Source organism: Podarcis melisellensis (genome assembly GCF_964234715.1).
Source record: "Podarcis melisellensis genome assembly, chromosome: Z".
Lineage (NCBI taxonomy): Eukaryota > Metazoa > Chordata > Lepidosauria > Squamata > Lacertidae > Podarcis > Podarcis melisellensis.
In genome coordinates, this window is record NC_138547.1 from 46,634,211 (window position 1) to 46,653,637 (window position 19,427).

At 43.7% G+C, this 19,427-nt stretch overlaps 2 protein-coding genes across 7 annotated transcripts in view; one reads left to right on the forward strand and one right to left on the reverse strand.

Annotated features, from left to right (window-relative positions):
• Positions 1–8,819, reverse strand: part of TEX11 (testis expressed 11) — a 46,472-nt gene extending 37,653 nt beyond the window's left edge. For 2 of the 5 annotated variants that reach the window (XM_081896911.1, XM_081896912.1), the window contains exons 1-5: positions 8,696–8,819; positions 5,919–5,975; positions 4,992–5,101; positions 2,015–2,099; positions 1,086–1,165 (exon numbers count right to left, since the gene is read on the reverse strand). In XM_081896911.1, coding sequence (XP_081753037.1) covers positions 1,086–1,165; positions 2,015–2,099; positions 4,992–5,101; positions 5,919–5,975; positions 8,696–8,714 — 351 coding nt within the window. In that variant the 5' untranslated portion in view covers positions 8,715–8,819. Of the gene's footprint in view, positions 1–1,085; positions 1,166–2,014; positions 2,100–4,991; positions 5,102–5,918; positions 5,976–8,695 lie in introns of those variants that run through there. The other 3 variants (XM_081896914.1, XM_081896913.1, XM_081896910.1) reach the window with 2 other exon arrangements.
• Positions 8,820–8,934: 115 nt separating this feature from the next.
• On the forward strand, positions 8,935–16,904 carry LOC309361808 (nuclear cap-binding protein subunit 2-like). 2 transcript variants are annotated; one of them, XM_081897035.1, is made up of 4 exons: positions 8,935–9,082; positions 10,651–10,832; positions 12,596–12,734; positions 15,016–16,904. In XM_081897035.1, exons 1-4 carry the CDS (start codon positions 8,996–8,998, stop codon positions 15,112–15,114), a joined length of 507 nt encoding a protein of 168 aa, XP_081753161.1. In that variant the 5' UTR covers positions 8,935–8,995; the 3' UTR covers positions 15,115–16,904. The 2 variants fall into 2 exon arrangements, with proteins under 2 accessions (XP_081753161.1, XP_081753162.1); XM_081897036.1 differs by having other exon boundaries at positions 12,608–12,734.
• Positions 16,905–19,427: the final 2,523 nt, after the last annotated feature.

Consider the following 19,427-nt stretch of genomic DNA (forward strand, 5'->3'; position numbering starts at 1 on the left):
CACTGTAAAGGTAAAGGGACCCCTGACCGTTAGGTCCAGTCGTGGCCGACTCTGGGGTTGCGGCGCTCATCTTGCTTTATTGGCCAAGGGAGCTGCATACAGCTTCCAGGTCATGTGGCCAGCATGACAAAGCCGCTTCTGGCGAACCAGAGCAGAGCACAGAAACGCCGTTTACTTCTGGGGCAGTACCTATTTATCTACTTGCACTGTGACGTGCTTTTGAATTGCTGGGTTGGCAGGAGCAGGGACCGAGCAACGGGAGCTCACCCTGTTGCGGGGATTGGAACTGCCAACCTTCTGATTGGCAAGCCCTAGGCTCTGTGGTTTAACCTACAGCGCCACCCACGTCCCTGAGATACCACTGTACCTGCATTTAAATATTTGAAACGAAACAACCAGGTATAAACAAGTGTGGATCCTGGAGCTGGCAGAAAAAACTTACTGAACAATTAAGAATAAACAGAAATGATTTTGAAGATGACTTTTGCAGCACAGGGCTTTGGATTAAATTACATATATTAGTAAGCAAAGAGGAAGGATCTCAATGACAGGAATTAATGGCTCCTTAATGACAGATACCTTGGTATAAGATGTTAAAGAAATAAAACTCCACTGGACTCCAGAGAGCTATTCAACCGGACTGGAGATTCAGATACCAATTGTTCCATAGTTCCATAGTTATGGAACAATACAGACAGTAAAACAATGTACTGAACATTTATGGTCGGGGAAGGGGCTGGGATTTGTACTCCATGATTGCATACATTATAAACAGAAGTGAAATACAAAACATCTAACCAACATTTTGGTATGTCATTTGAGTCATTAATTATTATTACTGTTTAATCATTGCAAACGTTTTCTAAATAATGGATATGATATTTTCCCAGGCAAGTTCAAAGAAACTTTGAAACCCATTTCTTTGTGTCTAGCACCCTCTTAAGATCCATGTAGCACCAACTGAAATCTATCAGTATAAGAAAAAAGGCAACAGTTGCAACTTTATAGGCTATTTAGTTTTTCAACATTTTGGGAAGCTGAATCAAACTTTAGAGAGTAACAGTATGTTATTTAGTTGCAATTACCAAAATCTGCCTCTGCACTTTCTGCTCAGAAGGATCATCTCCTTCAGAGGACTTCATCAGTTTGCAGGCCACGTGGAGCACTGTAAAACAATATGCACATGCTTAAACACCAGACATATGTTATCTATTGTTGTCAACACCACTAAGTACACTAAACATGGAAGAGGTCAGCATATTTCCTTGCAAGTAGGGGGTGGGGAAGAAATTTGATTCTGTTTGCACTTGAGCATAGCAACATTTCAAACTCTAAGCTAGGGACGTCCAACTCCCAAGAGACTGTGATCTACTCACAGAATAAAAAACTGGCAGTGATATACCCATTGTCATAAAAAGACTGGCAGTGATCTACCCAAAGTTGTTGAGCTTTATTTAAGAAGCCAAATTTGTGGAGCTTTTTTAGAAAAGGCAAAGTTGGGGGCTTTTGGGGGCGTTTTTGTAAGGAGATCGCTGAGGGGCCAGAGATCAACCAGGATCTACCAGGAACACCAGTAGATCACAATCTACCTGTTGGACATGCCAGCTCTAAGCCTAAGAATCTGATGATTTGAAGGCTTAAAAAAAAGGTATTCATGAACTGATGTGGAAATAAGCAGAGCTGAACTTAAAACTGAAAAAATAATAAACAGAGACCTGAGGCTGTCAGATTTGCACATCCTTACTAGCCAGTGAGACATGCTTCTTTCAGTACACCAGTCACCCTGTCCTAATTTAGGTCAGTCTCTAGGTGGCAATTAAAGAATAATAATCATAAAGTGTGCTTTCATTTAAAAATACAACACCAGGCAGTGGTACCCATAGCAAGTCTGGAGTCCTCGTCATTTGCAGTACCCCTTCCCCCTTTTGAGACTTATACAAATTTCAAAGTAACAGGAAATATTTTACTCTTTTCAGTAAATGCTGAGTGTTTATGGCAGAGATGTCATACATACACTGAACTTTCTGCACATCAGCCATAACACAGTTTTTATTTCTTGCCGTGGTCCAATTCCATAAACTGAGTGCAGTTTCTTCAACCTATGGGGACGGAAATTGAAGCCTGTCAAAATCCATATAAGCCGTTTGAAAAGTTTTCTAGGAAAAGCATCCCAATTATCAGAGCTGTACAATCCTCCTGGAAACTGGAAAAAGGAGGAATGGGAGCTTGTCACACTGTTAAGCATATTATGGTATCCTTTTCCATACAAAGATTTGAGATGACGATGCAAGTGAATAAAAAAACAGAAGACACCATATGTTCTCCCTTCCGATAATCGCTCTTGATTATCATTTCTGTCACACACATGAACATACAAGCTGTGTCACATCAAGATATTTTATCAGCCACAAACACATTCTACCTTAAAGAATATTGCATAACATGGACTCATGCATAAGGTTGGAACGAACGGAGAGGATTTGCTGAATTAATAATTAGAAATTGGAATACAGAAAGGGGAGGTATGAGGAGGTCGGGGAAGTAAGTTATAAGAAAATAAGGGATTGAAATTATACTTGTTTTTGTTTGTGTTCTGTTTGTATCATTGTTTTTCTTTTATATAATTTTTGAAACTTCAATAAATATCTTTTTTTAAAAAAAAACCACATAAGGTTGGAATGAACTTTTCAAGGATATTTAGATCCCCAAGGGCCCACAACCAGGTGACTGCCCCTTCTGAGGTAACCTGAATGGGAACTTTTTTGTTTTGGTGCCCTATTTACAGAATGCTTTCTTCAGAGAGACCCATTAGGAAACAACTCTTTTATCTTACAGTGGTGGATGGTGCCCACTAGGACACGAGCTGCAGGCAGAAGACAAACAGCAGATGGAGCCAGAGCTAATGACTGAACAGACAACTTATTTCAATTTAGTCCCCATCCTCCTCCCTGCTTAGTTCTGCTAGGTTATCAATGGGATGGCGGCGGAGGAGGAAGCCGACAGCTGGCAGCCCTTGGACTGGTTGGAAGTAGGAAGTCGAGGTTGGCAGAGAGTGGACTGTGGTTGGTGGGGTGGTACCTCGTTTGCACTAGGGAATGAGCCTCTGCTACAGCTTCCGACCACAGGCAAATACATTTTTAAAATTTATCCAGGCATTTTAACAACACATTGTTACGAGTTTGGAAAGGGAGTCAGTCTGGATGATATCCCATGTGCCTTCTCTCATCATCTTTAACTGCTTTCTTTTAGCTTTAATTTTCTCCTCTTTTTTATTATCACCATCATCATTTAAATTTGTATATCACCCTATACCAGTGGTGTCCAAACTTTTTTCAAAGAGGGCCAGATTTGATGAAGTGAAGGGCCAACCAAAGTTGTTGAGCTTTTTTTATGATTTTACCCTAAAGTTGTTTTTTTAAGGATTTTACTCTAGCAAATAAAGTGCCACAGGGGCCAGATTAAACTGACTGTCAGGCCCCCGAAACGGACTTTAGACATGCCTGTCCTGTGCCTACAGATCTCAGGGAAGTTCACATGTTTAAAATATGCTTGATATTTATTTCAGTATACGGTACTGTTTTTGTTGTTCTCTCAAGCTTTAATAAAAATTCAAATGCAAAAAAGATGCTTCCCGGTGCCCCCTCCAAACCTGTGGTGCTTTTTGCGCATGTGCCCGTTGGGGAGCAGCGCTAAATTGCCTAAGAGCCAGCTTGCCAAACCCACTCCTTTGCAAAGGAATTGGTTTTGACTGACTAGTTAAGAGCTACGATTAGCGTAACCAAAGAAGTCACTCTGTGCCCACAGAACAAATGGGCAAGGCTTCCTAGCTACTAGGAAAACAAAACCAAGCCTTTCCAGATATCCAAAGAACAATAGCCAGAGATGTGAGTCTGAGCTGAGCTGGAAGCTGTAGACACAAAGACATGCTTGATCTGTGCTTGACCCAAAGCTGCAACTAATGGAGAAGAAAGGTCTTTTGCAGTGTTAGTACTGTGACCCCTCCCCCCATCCTATGTAGAGGTTGCATATGTGAATAAAACCATATATGCTAAAGACACCAGTCTCTGCAGACCTTCATTCCAAGGATAATGAATGCTGGGGAAATGCCAGAACCCCTGGAAACTTTCTCTCTGGAGACTGGGGTGGCATGTAACAGTATTTTAGGTCTGTTTTAATGTTGTTGGTGTTTCTTCTGCTATCTGACTGTTTCTGGCCACAGCTGCATTTCCTAATACAGTGGTACCTCCGGTTACAAATGGGATCTGTTCCAGAGGCCTGGCTGTATCCCGAAAATTTCGTAACTGGAGGACCGCTTCCGGGTTTGTCGCAGCCGTAACCTGAAGATTCCGAAACCTGGAGGTAACACAACACGAGGTTGTATTGCTCATTGTTTCAGGCTGCAATCATAAGCAACCCAATTAAAAGGTAAAGGTACCCCTGACCATTAGGTCCAGTCGTGACAGACTCTGGGGTTGCGGCGCTCATCTCGCTCTATGGGCCGATGGAGCCGGCGTTTGTCCGCAGACAGCTTCCGGGTCATGTGGCCAACATGACTAAGCTGCTTCTGGCGAACCAGAGCAGTGCACGGAAATGCAGTTTACCTTCCCGCCGGAGCGGTACCTATTTATCTACTTGCACTTTGACATACTTTTGAACTGCTAGGTTGGCAGGAGCTGGGACCCAGCAACGGGAGCTCACCCCGTCGCAGGGATTCGAACCGCCGACCTTCTGATCAGCAAGTCCTAGGCTCTGTGGTTTAACCCACAGCGCCACCTGTACCTGAGAATAAGTCCCATTCAATTCAGTGGGACTTATTTTTGAGCAGGCCTTTAAAAGACTGTACTGTTCACTACTGAGTAAAAGCCGGTTATTAAAAATTTATCTAACAGTGAACATCAGTCTACACCCAAATACCAATCAGATTTCTAGGAAGACAATTTCCCCCAACTTCCAGTCCAACTTGTTTTTAACAAAACTGTCTCTGTGTCTACCTTGACCTTCTGAATATTGGTAATGGATCCTTTAGTCACTGTCTCTGTCTTTCCGAGCAGAGTGTCTACATCCACTACAATCTCTTTTTTCATCAGTTCTTCAATTTGCTCTGAAAGAAAAATAACAAGTAAAATAAGATTACAGAGTAGACTGAAGGCAGCTAGCTTATTTTTTCTCCACATCACTCCAGCAACAAATAGGGCTTTCGAATGGAAGCTGAACAGACAGATATGCTTTATGGAACCTCTATTCAGGGTTGGCATCATAGGCTGACATTGTCTGGCACCTGCCAAAGCCCATACCCCAGAGTGGGAGCCCCCTGGTTCTCCCCATCCTTGCTGTTCCTGCCTGCTTACCTGCATCCTCTGAGCATGCAAGCAAGAAGGCATAGGCAGCCTCCATATGTCCCTTGTCATGATAAAAATGTGCCTTGCATCTTTAAATATTATTTTAGTAAGCTGACAACCCTAACAAACATAAGCACTAGGACCAGCCTGTGTATTTGGTAACCTAGTGAGTTAATGCTTGTTAAGGACATTTGTGCTTATGACATATTCACGTATGCTTTTAAAAACATGCACTACACCCTTTTGCCCTTTTCGTTATTAAGTTACAGTAACCATGATGCCAAACTATGACAAGAACAACGAGAAGGCACAGCTGCCTTCACTTAACTTACCCTCTCCTTCCAAGCAGTGGTGTGGATTAGACTAAAATACAGAGTGCAACAGGGTGGCCGATGCAATCTGCTAAGGAAATCATCTGCAGAGGGGCAGACTGCTTCACTGAAATGAACAGCAGGAACGAAATAAAACAGCATGGAGGAAAGGGAAGCATGGAGGAAAGGGAAGCAATGGCTATTGCCCAGAGTATTTAACATTTTACCTGGACTGAAGATATTAGTTTTATGCAAATATTTTATATACCTTTTATTTCCATAACTGGGTCAATTATGTCCAATTCTTCCACGGAGAAAAACGGCTTTTTTAAAAAGGGGGGGGGGAGAGAAAAGAGAGAAGCATTTCAGTTTATATTCCTCAGTTATCCCCATCTACAGATTCTATTGCATTCTTTCCTCCAGTGATTCACATTCACAACTATTACTAGATATGACTAGAAATGGCTGGTTAGTTCCAAGTCAGACTGTATCCATCTTCCTTTCCCCTGAAACCTTATTCTCTGCCTACACCTCTCAGGTTCCTGATTCTCAGTCCCTAGCCTATTTTGCATTCTTTTAGCATTATTATTAATTTACATACCACCTTTTTCTTCCAAAGAACTCAAGGTGGTGTGTGTGGTCCTCCTGCTCCCCATTTCAAAGTAGATTCACTGCACAAATATTAGGGCACTGATGCTATACATAAGGAGTGGGGTCCAATCACTTTAAGTGTGTAGGATTTTGGCCCCTGCAGTACAGTGGTACCTCAGGTTAAGTACTTAATTTGTTCCGGAGGTCCGTTCTTAACCTGAAACTGTTCTTAACCTGAAGCACCACTTTAGCTAATGGGGCCTCCTGCTGCCGCTGCGCTGCCAGAGCACGATTTCTGTTCTCATCCTGAAGCAAAGTTCTTAACCTGAGGTACTATTTCTGGGTTAGAAGAGTCTGTAACCTGAAGTGTCTGTAACCCGAGGTAGCACTGTATCAGGCTTGTGCTCAGTGCCCAGTAGCACAGAAGGCATTCCTAGAAGATACTCTGTAACTAGGGAGTCCTTATTTCCTCCTTGTAATACACCATGCTTTCCACAAGGAGCTCCCAAGAATCACATGACATACTGCGTGTTGTTCTCCCCCTCACCACTGTATTCCCACACCTCTGCGAGGCAGATTTGGCTGCAAAGTGTTGACCCGCCCAGGATAACCCACTATTAATGTGTGTTTGCCATCAGTGCTCTACCCAGTGAGCATCACAGCTGAATGAGGATGTTTTTAACTGGTATCTCCTTACTTTCACCCCAGCCCAGCAAACAGCACACCAAGCTGACTCTCTGGAGAGGGGGTCTAACAAATGCCTCAGAGCATGTGCAGTGTACATTTCCTTTCTGGAAAGTGTTTTTAAAGTGTTTTTTTCATCTTCATTATGAGTTGCCTGGAATTCTCCACATGTAGAAGGAGTAAAAATGCTAAAGCATTAAGGAAGTGTGGGTTTTATAACAGGAAGGTAGGAAGTAGCTGTGCTTCTTTGAAAGGGCTACACTAAGTCTCCCCCTCCTTAGGAACAGCTGGGAAAAACAGCAGTGAAATTATTTATTTATATTATTTTTTTAATGCATTAAATTTCACAGGATGAAATTACTGAAACTTTAGTTTGTTGACTGAAACTACTGTAGCACTGAGTTTGGGGGGGGGGGTTCCTGCTACAGGGGCCAGTTTTCAATGGCTTGCTTTGCTTTGCATTTCTTCTCCCACCCATGCATTTTATATTTTATCATTACTATTTCTAGGGGCCATTTTCAAGCCCTTGCTTTGCATTTTTCCTCCCACCCATAGATTTTAATTTTTATTGTTTGAGGGACCAGTTTGCAAGACCTTGCTTTGCATTTCTTCTCCCACCCTGGCATTTTATATTTTTTTTATTACTATTTCTACTATTTTCAAGCCCTTGCTTTGCAGTTTTCCTCCCACCCATAGATTTTAATTTTTATTGTTTGAGGGACCAGTTTGCAAGACCTTGCTTTTCAGTTCTCCCCCCACCCTGGCATTTTATATTTTTAATTACTATTTCTAGGGGCCATTTTCAAGCCCTTGCTTTGTGGTTTTCCTTCCACCCATAGTTTTTAATTTTTATTGTTTGAGGGACCAGTTTGCAAGACCTTGTTTGCATTTCTTATCCCACCCTGGCATTTTATATTTTTTTATTACTATTTCTAGGGGCCATTTTCAAGCCCTTGCTTTGCATTTTTCCTCCCACCCATAGATTTTAATTTTTATTGTTTGAGGGACCAGTTTGCAAGACCTTGCTTTTCAGTTCTCCCCCCCACCATGACATTTTATATTTTTTTTATTACTATTTCTAGGGGCCATTTTCAAGCCCTTGCTTTGCAGTTTTCCTCCCACCCATAGATTTTAATTTTTATTGTTTGAGGGACCAGTTTGCAAGACCTTGCTTTTCAGTTCTCCCCCCCACCATGGCATTTTATATTTTTTTTATTACTATTTCTAGGGGCCATTTTCAAGCCCTTGCTTTGCAGTTTTCCTCCCACCCATAGTTTTTAATTTTTATAATTGTTTGAAGGGCCAGTTTGCAAGACCTTGCTTTGCAATTCTTCTCTTGCCCATGTACTTTATTTTATTTTTATTATGCCTGAGGAGCTAGTTTGCAAGCGTTTGCTTTGCAGTTTTTCTCCCACCCATATATTATATTATTACTATTTCTAGGGGCCATTTTCAAGCCCTTGCTTTGCAGTTTTTCTCCCACCCATATTTTTAAATTTTTATTACTGTTTGAGGGGCCAGTTTGCAAGACCTTGCTTGGCAATTCTCCTGCCCATGTACTTTATTTTATTTTTATTATGCCTGAGGAGCTAGTTTGCAAGCGTTTGCTTTGCAGTTCTTCTCCCACCCTCGAATTAATTCTTATTATTATTAACATTGTTCTTAATTATTCTTATTACGGCTGCGACGCCTGAGGGGCTTTTCGAGAGCAGAGGCGGCAGAGAAGGGCACGCGAACGAAAGGGCGCGGCCCCGCGGGAGGGCTACTGTACCTCCATGTCGAACTCCATGTCTGACTCCGCCGAAAAGCGACGCGCCCAGCACGCGGCAAGACACGCCTCCCCGCTCGCTCCCTTCCCGCCTTCATTTTATACTTTCTACGCCACGTGCTTCCGGCGGGGGCGGGGGCGGAGGACCGGAAGAGAAGAGGAAGGGGGTCGGGGAGAGGGAGAGAGAACTACACCGCCCGGCAGCCCTTGCGGCACGGCGGGCCCGCCCCCCTCTGCCATTGGCCGGCTTCTCTGCTGGGCGGCGAGGCGAGCAAGAGGGCTCCTCGGAAGGGCGAGGAGAGATGTCGGGGCTGCTGAGCGCGACGCTGAGCGGCCTCAACAGCGACTCGTACTGCGAGTTCAGCACTTATCGGGACCAGCAGTTCAAGGTAGCGCCCGGGGCTCGCTCTGCACGCGCTCAGAGGCGCCCGTGCCCCGCGGGGGGTCCCTTCCGGGGGGCACCCCGTCCAAGCCCCCCACCCCCTGCACGACGCGTGGCTGCAATGGGCGCAGAGCGCCGGGCTCCAACCGACGGGGCGATTCCAGCCTTGCCTGGAGCTTTTTCTCCCGCTCCTTTCAGCACCATAGACAACAGCACCAATATCCTCTTGGGATTTCTCTCATGGGATGTTGTTGTTTCTTCCCTTTTTCCCCTCCTTAAAAAGCAACAACAAAAAACACGACCCCGTGTGCCTTTTTCTTTGTCCTCTGAAATCCACTGAGGGACGACGGTACGTACAGGGCCAGATTTAGATTTGATGAGGCCCTAAGCTACTGAAGGTAATGAGGCCCTTTATATGTCCAGCTGTCCTTATCGCTTTTTTGTGTTGAATATATGCTATATGGTAATTGATGGACCTAACTGGTATCTGAAGCCATTTGCACATAACAAAATATGCAGAATGTAGGCCCTCTATATATAGAGATGAGCAAACCGGTGATATTTTAGGGAGCAGGCTTTTTTTAAAAAAAAAAAATTATTAACTGGCCAATCACATCACATTATTCAAATCACATTAGTTCCAAATTATACAGCCAAATTTTAAATTTTGTTGAGGGTACCCATACAACAAGCTCCGCACGAGTCCAAAATTCCGGATAACTCCAGGCATCACATATTTTACTGCTTTAATTAGACAGTTCTATCCAGTTCGATCCAGATAGTCCTTTATTACTTTCTTTCTCATCTTGTTGTTATCATATATTCCTTTCTTTGCGATCTCTAATGATTCTCACAAGCAGACTGAAAACTGGCGTCTCTGTGTGGGTTTTGTACTCTTCAAAAACCATCTCACTCAGGGACAGCCCTATTCAACACTTCCATAAACAAAGTTAACCTTCGGTCTGTCCATTTTAGGGAGCCGGCTAGCAGGTGGAGCCCATTACTTACAGCATAGGAGCCTACACAACACAAAACACTGTTGCTGTATGTAGGTTTTATTTTATTTGTTTTTTATCTTACATTTTGGAAATGTACATCCAGGGGTTTTTCCCCCTTTAATTTTTTTGGGGGGCTCCAAGAGAGTGGGGCCCTGAACTATAGCTTGTTTAGCTTATACGTAAATCCAGCACTGGGTATGTATGTATTTATTCCACTTATCGTTCCCACAAAGCACCCTGAAGCAATCAACAAAAAAAGCACATTTCGGATCTGCTACAAAGGCTGATATGCATCTCCACCTGAAAGGCTCGTTGGAAAAGGAAGCTGTCCAACAGACACCTTAGAGACAGTAGTGAATGTGTACTTTTAAAAATAACAATAGATACTCTGTAAACAAAATCCCTTCTTCCAGCTATATCTTGCCCATTTAATGTTTAAGCCATTGCGTATGCACTGTGCTGCATCTTGGTTTTGCACAACTCTTAAAACCTGATGGTGCTAAGCAATGTAAAAAGGAATATGTGGGTTTTTAGGTGACATTATCTATGCTTCTCCCTTTTTCTTTTCCTTTCCCAGGGAAGTTGTTACCTGCAAGAAAAAACTCTGAAAAACTCCTGCACACTTTATGTGGGCAATCTCTCTTTCTACACCACAAAGGAACAAATTCATGAGCTCTTCTCCAAGTGTGGGGATGTGAAGCGCATAGTCATGGGGCTAGACAAAGTGAAGAAAACCCCCTGTGGCTTCTGCTTCGTGGAGTATCCTTACCTTCTATTAATTGAAGTAGACTGTGGGTGGTCTCACTAATGTTTCTTAAGCATCATGGGGCATGAAGCAAGGTTGCGTTCTGGCGCCCACTTTTTAATTTTTATATTAATGACTCGGTGCCATATTTAGGAGCCAGTGCAGATGGGAGGTGCTGCATGTTTATCATCACCATCATTTATTTGTGTGCTGTCTTTCCATACTTAAAACCATGTTCTATACTTGCAACACAAATTGATTTACCTAATTATCAAGAGCATAAATCGTTATAAACACTAAGGTGGGAAATGGGAAAAATAACAAATTTGAGCAATTTCCACATAAATGATAATATTAGAATCATAGTATCATAGAGTTGGAAGGGACCCAAGGGTCATCTAGTCCAACCCCCTGCAGTGGAGGAATCTCAGCTAAAGCATCCATGACAAATGGCCATCCAACCTCTTGCTTAAAAACCTCCAAAAGGAGAGTCTGTTGGCTATTTGCAATTTAGTAGTGCAGCAGAGAGCTTGCTGGGGCGACCGTGCATAACAAGAAACTCAAAATAACCTTTAAAAGGTTTTAATAACAAGAAACTCAAACTCCTTTTACATTAAAGATAACAACAAACATGACCCAACCCATCCCCAGGGTAATGGGAGAGCTGCTCCTTATATACTAACCCAATTGCTGACACAGCTTGATTAACACAACTCAGCAGCACCTGCCTATGTTTCACAGCTGTAAGACCGGGTCTCGTTATTTGCCCTAGCCCTGGCCCTTAAAGGCATACACAACTTGTGAAACAATAATGAACCTTCACATTTTAAAGTGACTATTCAACAGAGTCCACCGCCACTGTAGTTGGAATCTCCTTTCTTGTAACTTGAAGGCATTGGTTTGAGTCCTACCTTCCAGAGCAGGAGAAAACAAGAATGTTCTCTCTTCCATGTGACAGCCTTTGAGATGTTAGAAGATGGCTATCATATCTCTGCAGTCTCCTCTTTTCCAGGCTAAACATACCATAAAGCTTTGTTTCCAGACCCTTGATAATCTTGGTTGCCCTCCTCTGCACATGTTCCAGCTTGTCAACATCCTTAAATTGTAGTGCCCAGAATGGGACACAGTATTCCAACTGTGGTCTGACTAAGGCAGAATAGAGTGCCTTGATCTGGGCACTATACTTCTGTTGATTTAGTCTAGAATAGTATTAGCTTTTTTTGCTGCTGCATCACCCTGCTGACTCATGTTAAGCTTGTGGGCCACCAAGACTCCTAAATCCTTTGTCCCTATTGAAATTTATTTTGTTAGCTTGTACCCAGTTCTCCAATCTGTTAAGGTTATTTTGAATTCTTATATTAAAGATACAAATATTAATAGCAATAACAAAACTCTAAACAATACCCCATCTCAGAGACTGTTTGGCAGCCTCAGCTTTTGTAGCTGGAGTCATTCAGGGCCCTGTGCTTCCAAGCTAAGTGAGGAATGACAAGGAAGGCAAGAGAAGGTCTTCCAGGACTCATAGCCAGGCTGTTGGCTGTCCGTCCCCGTCAGCAGTCTAGCTGCTGCATTCTACTCCATCTGGATTTCCTGGACCGCACCCTCAGGCAACTTCACATAGAGTGCATGGCATGGTTATTATGTTTACCTGCTAACTGAACTTGTGGAGGTTATGAGCTGTTTGATTTTCAGCTTGCCTGTTCTCCCCTTCATCGGCCTATAACCAGCTGGCATAAACCCTCTAGCAATATGAATTTTCTTTAAAGTAGCATTCCAGATACTACACGAGAGCAGAAGCAGAGCATTCCATGCGGTTCATCAATGGAACCCGTCTGGACGACCGCATCATTCGAACAGACTGGGATGCTGGGTTTAAGGAAGGGCGGCAGTATGGCCGTGGGAAAACAGGTGGCCAGGTAAGGGTTGCTCATCCATTAGAGTGCTCTACCAATCTGGAATGAAGTGGCAGCTGCACACCAAAGCCCACCCCCACACAGGGCTGCAGGAATACACAGTTATGGGTCTCATTTTATGGGAAGGCAAAGATTTTATCTTCTGTATTCCTGGAGCACAAAGGTGAAAAACACACTTTCCCCCACCTTAGTGCAGGACTTCCATTTCCTTGCAACTCACCAAAACTGCCATAGCTTTCTCCAGAAGCATTCCAAGTTCATTTCTTATTGTATCCACCAGCATTCCTTTAGCATCATAAAGACCAAATCATTTGTTGGGAGCAGAAGCAGGCTTCATCAGAGTTCTGTACAGCTCTAGCTTTACATATGTTCAATTAGCATTGATGGTGCTGCTGGAATCTTGCTGTTCTCTATCAAAAAGTGGCCTGTCAGAGTTTTATTTGAGCTGGCCTACGACTGGTCTTACTCAAGCTTTAAAGGCTGCTCTGAGAATTTAGTATTTGACCTGATTTCATCTGGATATGTGCTCTGCCCAGGGTTCCCACCCTACATTCTCAGGCTGGGGTTTGCTGGCTAAATGCCCTGCAAGAGCAAAGTCAAATTTCATTATAAAATCTTAAGAGTTGGAAAGGGACCCAAGGGTCATCTAGTCCAACCCCCCGCAATGCAGGAATCTCAGCTAAAACATCCATGGCAGATGGTTATCCAACCTCTGCTTAAAAACCTCCAAAGAAGGAGAGTCCACCACCTCTCGTGGGAGTCCGTTCCACTGCTAAACAGCTCTTTCTGTCAGAAGGGTTTTCTGAATGTTTAGTCAGAATCCCTTTTCTTGCAACTTGAAGCCATTGGTTCAAGTCCTACCATCCAGAGCAGGATAAAACAAGCATACTCCCTCCTCCATGTGACAGCCCTTGATATATTTGAAGATGCTATCAGATCTCCTCTCAGTCTCCTCTTTTCCAGTCTAAACAGACCCAGCTCCTTCAAGCTGTCCTCATAAGGTTTAGTTTCCAGACCCTTGGTCATCTTGTTGTCCCTCCTCAGCACACGTTCCAGCTTGTCATCATTCTTCTTAAATTGTGGTGCCCAGAATTGGACATGGTATTCCAAGTGTGGTCTGACTAAGGCAGAATAGAGTGGTACTATTACTTCCCTCGATCTGGGGACTATACTTCTGTTGATGCAGCCTATCTTTTTTTGCTGCTACATCACTCTGTTGACTCATGTTAAGGTTGTGGTCCACCAGGACCCCTTGATCCTTTTCACATGTACTGCTAGTAAGCCAGGTGTCCCCCATCCTATATTTGTGCATCTGGTTCTTCCTGCCTAAGTGCAGAACCTTACAGTTGTCTCTGTAGAAATTCATTTTGTTAGCTTGCACCCAGTTCTCCAATCTGTTAAGGTCCTTTTCATTTCTGATTCTGTCTTCTGCGGCATTAGCTACCCCTCCCAGTTTGGTGTCATCTGCAAATTTGATAAGCATCCCCTCAATTCCTTTGTCCAAGTCATTTATAAAATTGTCTAGTGAGCAATGGAGGAATTTGTCAGATCTTACACTCTTGGCAGAGCTTGAGTCCCAACAGGTATCAAGGAAGTTGAAGTCCTCCATGATTATGTTTTCTTTCCTTTTTGAATGTTTGGTAATCTGCTCTAGTAAGGCATCGTCCAAGTCTTCAGTCTGGCTTGACACCCACAGTAAGGTCACTGTTGTTTCTCCCTCCTATAATTTTTACCCATACACTCCCCATCTGCTTTCCATGCTCCAGGTCATGGATTTCTTCACAAGTGTACCCATCCTTTATATACAATGCTGCTACTCCTCCCTTCCTGTTTGGTCTATTCCTTTTGAACAGATTATGCCCCTCAGTTCCTACATTCCAGTCATGAGTCTCATCCCACTAGGTTTCAGTAAAGGCTATCAGGCCATTATTGTTAGAAAGAGTCCTGTCAGAATGGACTTAAGACAAGACTTAGAGGTTGCAGACAAGGTGAGAAAAGCAAACTGAGTCTTCTAGGATAAATAGTTAACCCTGTGCTCTTTGGGAGAATCTCTAGGTGACCCAGCCGTGTTGGGCTATGAAGCAAAACCCACTAGTATCCCAATGTTCTTTTCCACCTAGAATACTGGCCACCATCAATCTGGTGGGCCTTGCCTCTGCTCTGGTCATATGAGGCCACTTAAAACACGCACAACCCCCATACCTTCTTGACATCAACATGCCCAGAATATTGGTCCTTGTATCTGCCTCTGTAAGACGTTTGCCTCATTTTTCTCCTCTTCCAGGTACGAGATGAGTACCGGACAGACTACGATGTGGGCAGAGGTGGCTTTGGCAAGATTGTTCAGCAGCAGAAGATGAACCAGCAGACAGTGATCTACTAATGGCTTCTTGGATTGGGTAGATAATAATAATAATGAATTAAATAATGAATTAAATAAACCTGATCTCATGATATCTACAGTAGCCTGGAGTGATATGACTGGAGTAGGAAAGGGAAGAGCAATTTCAGAGGTCCTGTCTTAATTAGCTTTTAAGACACATCTCCTTATAATGCGCTGGATTGCCATTTCTGCACGTACATGGCAGCTAAGAGGGACTGGGGAGAGTCTGGGTTTGTCTTTGAAGTAACTTTGGAGAATCATGGATCCATGATTCATAGGTCCATGGGTCCATGATTCTCAGGTCTATAAAAGGCCCCTTCCACATGCCCAGTTCCATGCTCTGGACTTGCCCTCAGTTGCTGGTGATGTTGATGTACAAGGTTTGTTGAGGCTCCTGAGTTCTACTGGGCAGCTATCCTCATAAGATGCATTGAATTACTGGGAACAAAATAATTCCCTCCCATTTGTGAAAAAAGGGGGGGGGAGACCAAAGTGTGGCACATTATGGCCCAGCTTCTTCTCTTGTGCCATGAATTTCAATGCATCTACCTTATTTTCATCCCTGGCACATCTTCACCAAGAAGGCAGCATTCTACTTAGCTGCCATTTTGTTTCATTGATGTAACTCAATTTTTAACCCTGTATTATTATTTTTTACCCTCACCCCGAATTCCATTCAATTTGCTTTTCCTATTTGGGGGAAGGACCCAGACAACAAAAATCCCACACAATTGAAAACAATGAAAGCAAATTAAAACAGTTCAAAATACATTAGAAATGACTCGGCCCCAAACACACTGATCAGATGTCTGGAAGTGTGGCTGGGTAGTTATGTGGGAGCCGGTTGAAGTTAAATCCTTTGAAGACAGAGGTCCTGTGGCTGGGTTGGGACGATATGGGATTGGGGCGGGCAACCCCCATCTCTTGCGGGAGCTCAATTAGTGCCAGCACCGTCCACTAAGAGTTTGGGTGTCATCTTTGACACCTCCCTTTCCATGGAGGTGCAGATTGCAGCTATAACAAAGGCGGCATTTTTTCATCTCCACCAAGCTAAGCAGTTGGCCCCTTACCTCTCTTGCCCCGACCTAGCCACTGTGATCCACACAACGGTAACCTCCAGACTTGATTATTGTAACTCACTCTATGTGGGGCTGCCCTTGAGACTGACCCAGAAACTCCAGCGGGTGCAGAATGCCTCACTGAGACTCCTTACAGGGTCCTCACCACAGGATCACATTCACCCGGTGCTATACCAGCTGCACTGGCTCCCGGTGGAGTACAGGATCAGGTTTAAGGTGCTGGTTTTAACCTTTAAAACCCCATACGGCCTAGGACCCTCGTACCTACGGGACCGCCTCTCCTGGTATGTCCCACGGAGGACCTTACGGTCTTCAAATAAAAACATCTTGGAGATCCCGGGCCACAGGGAGGTTAGGCTGGCCTCAACCAGAGCTAGGGCTTTTTCGGCCGTGGCCCCGATCTGGTGGAATGCTCTGTCACAAGAGACTAGGGCCCTACGGGACTTGACATCTTTCCACAGGGCCTGCAAGACAGAGCTGTTCCACCAAGCCTTTGGCCAAGGCACAGTCTGACCGCTCCCCCCTTCTGTAATCCTCATAGAACTCTAGCCCAATGGTTGACGTTAATTTGACTCTGAATTGATTTTAGAATGTATTTCAATTAATTGATTATGATTTTATGTAAACTCTGTTTTTTTTACTGTTGCTAGCCACTCTGATCCCGGCTTTAGCTGGGGAGGGTGGAATATAAATAAATTATTATTATTATTATTATTATTATTATTATTATTATTATTATTATTATATTTTAATAACATTCCTCTCATCCCAAGCCTTTGGCTAATTAAGCAATCCATGGCCTTTTAAATGGGAGGTAGGGAATGGTGGGTGTGGGTGTTTTTATATACCGTATTTTTCGCTCTATAAGTCGCACCAGACCATAAAACGCACCTAGTTTTTTGAGGAGGAAAACAAGAAAAAAAATATTCTGAATCCCAGAAGCCAGAACAGCAAGAGGGATCGCAGCTCAGCGATCCCGCTTGCTGTCCTGGCTTCTGTGATAGCTGCACGCAGCCTCTCCCCAGCAGCGGGATGAAGGCTCCTGTTGCCCGGGAGAGGCTACATGTGGCTAAGGCTCCCCCAAGAGCCATGCTCCCTTAAAAGAGCACGCGGAACATGTGCGGCTCTTTTTTTTTTTTTTTTTTGCATTTTAAAAAAGATTTTATTAGTTTCAATTATTTATACATTATATCCGTATTTCAACACCTCTCATTCATTTTGAACTTCCTACAGCGTCGTTGACATTCATTCGTATTTAGATCTTTAAATCACATTCCATCCATTCATATTGCCATTCCTACCACCCTTTATACATTATTTCAAATAAACAATACTTGTTGGTTCTTTACAGTGCCTCTTTAAATTCCACTAGCGTTGTATTTACAAAACATTTGTTCTCCAGATAACCCACAAATTTCCCCCAGTCTTCAATAAAGTTTTGGTCCTTTAAAAATCTTATTTTCCCTGTTAGTTTGTCCAACTCAGCATATTCTGTCAGTTTTGCTCTCCATTCTGCAACCGTTGGGATTTCTTCCTGCTTCCACCTCTGGGCTATCACAATTCTGGCTGCCGTAACCGCGTACTGGAAAAGTTTACAATCCTTTCTCCTAATGTCCTTACCCATGATACCTAATAGAAAAGCTTCTAGCTTTTTTACAAAGGTATAACTTAACATTTTTTTCAGTTCATTGTAGATTTCCTCCCAGAAGCTTTTAACTTTTTTGCACTTCTTTTCCCTTTCCCTTTGCACTTTTTTTCCCTTCTCGGGGAAAAGCCCCCAAGAGCCGCACACACACTCCACGTGGCTCTTTAAAGGGAGCACTGAGCAGAGCCTCCCGCCTGCATTTGCTCCATAAGATGCACACACTTTCCCCATAACTTTTTAGGATAGGAAAAGTGTGTCTTATAGTGCAAAAAATACGGTATATAATGATTGATATATATGTTTGTGTTTTTATATAGTAAGCTGCCCTGTGATGCTAGGATAATGGGCAGTATAGAAATTTGGTAAACAAATAAAATGATAATATGAAATAAATATGAAATACTAAAAAAGTGTTTTCTTCATGCTGTGGTGCATTTGGGTGGGGGCAGAAGACCAGGCGGCCCCACTATGAGGCACTGCAAACTGGCTGTTGTGGCAAACTTCACTTAACTTTCGGACTCTGCTGCCAAAATGTCTTGTGCCTAGTCTACGGTAGGGCTGTCACTAACCTAGCCCTTGTTCCCATCTCACCAATGCTTTTTCCAGCTGGTCTTTCAAGAGTGGCTCCCTTTAGCTGCAGTACCCTCGCCTTGATCATTTCAAGGAGAAAAGGACTGGTTCTACAGGCTATCTTCTTCTGCCCCAGACTAGGAAAGTGTTATTGTTTGCTGTCTTAGAAGTCTTGAGATCTCTAAGAGCATGCCAGGATGCTGAATCCCTCTTAAGCCAACCTCCCCAACCGCTCCTGGACTCAGGAAGGGGAAAGGGTGGGTCTGCTGGCACCGATGAGCCTGGCAGCTGATGACAGCAGCCAACAGCTTGCATCATTGGCAGTGCTGCAAAGCATCCCGGTTAACATAGTCTGGTGTTCACACTTTTCAGAGCAGCTGGGAGTTCCCTTGTGTTCTCCCAAATTTCAGCTCTGGATAAGCACACAAAGGTTAGAGCCCAGAGCTGTAGCATCCTGGCACAGAAGATGGGGCTGCTCTCTGCGTGGTGCTTTCCTCTGTGCTGGAGGCGGAGGGTCAGGCAGCAGCTACTCCTGTTAATGCTCTCAGTGTGGTCAACATTTTGTTTGTTTTACTGATCTCATTACACCAGCACCTTTTATTTTATTTTTTTACAGTAACTAGGTGCGCTGAAATGGCCCTGGTGAAACTTTTACTGACAGGCCTAGGGCCATTACTAGGGGAGCAGCTCAGGGAGTTTGAGTTCCAAGGCTTTTCTGCCACTTCCCAAAAACAACAACTTTATTTTACATAGCAGCTAGAGATCCTGCAAAGCAGGGTGTTTGTGGGAGCACAGGCAACTGCCATCTCAGTCCACTCAGGAGTCTGTGCTCTGAGGTGTACTTTTGCAATCTAGCAATGCCCCTAAATGAGACCAAGTGATCAGAAATTAATTTCTGCATGACAGCACTGCTGTTAAAGGGGCAGGGAGCAGTTGAAAATGTTGAGAACACTGTTCCGGAGGTCCCGTAAGAGCCAGGCTGCTGGATCAGCCTATCCAGGGCAGCATCCTGCTCTAAC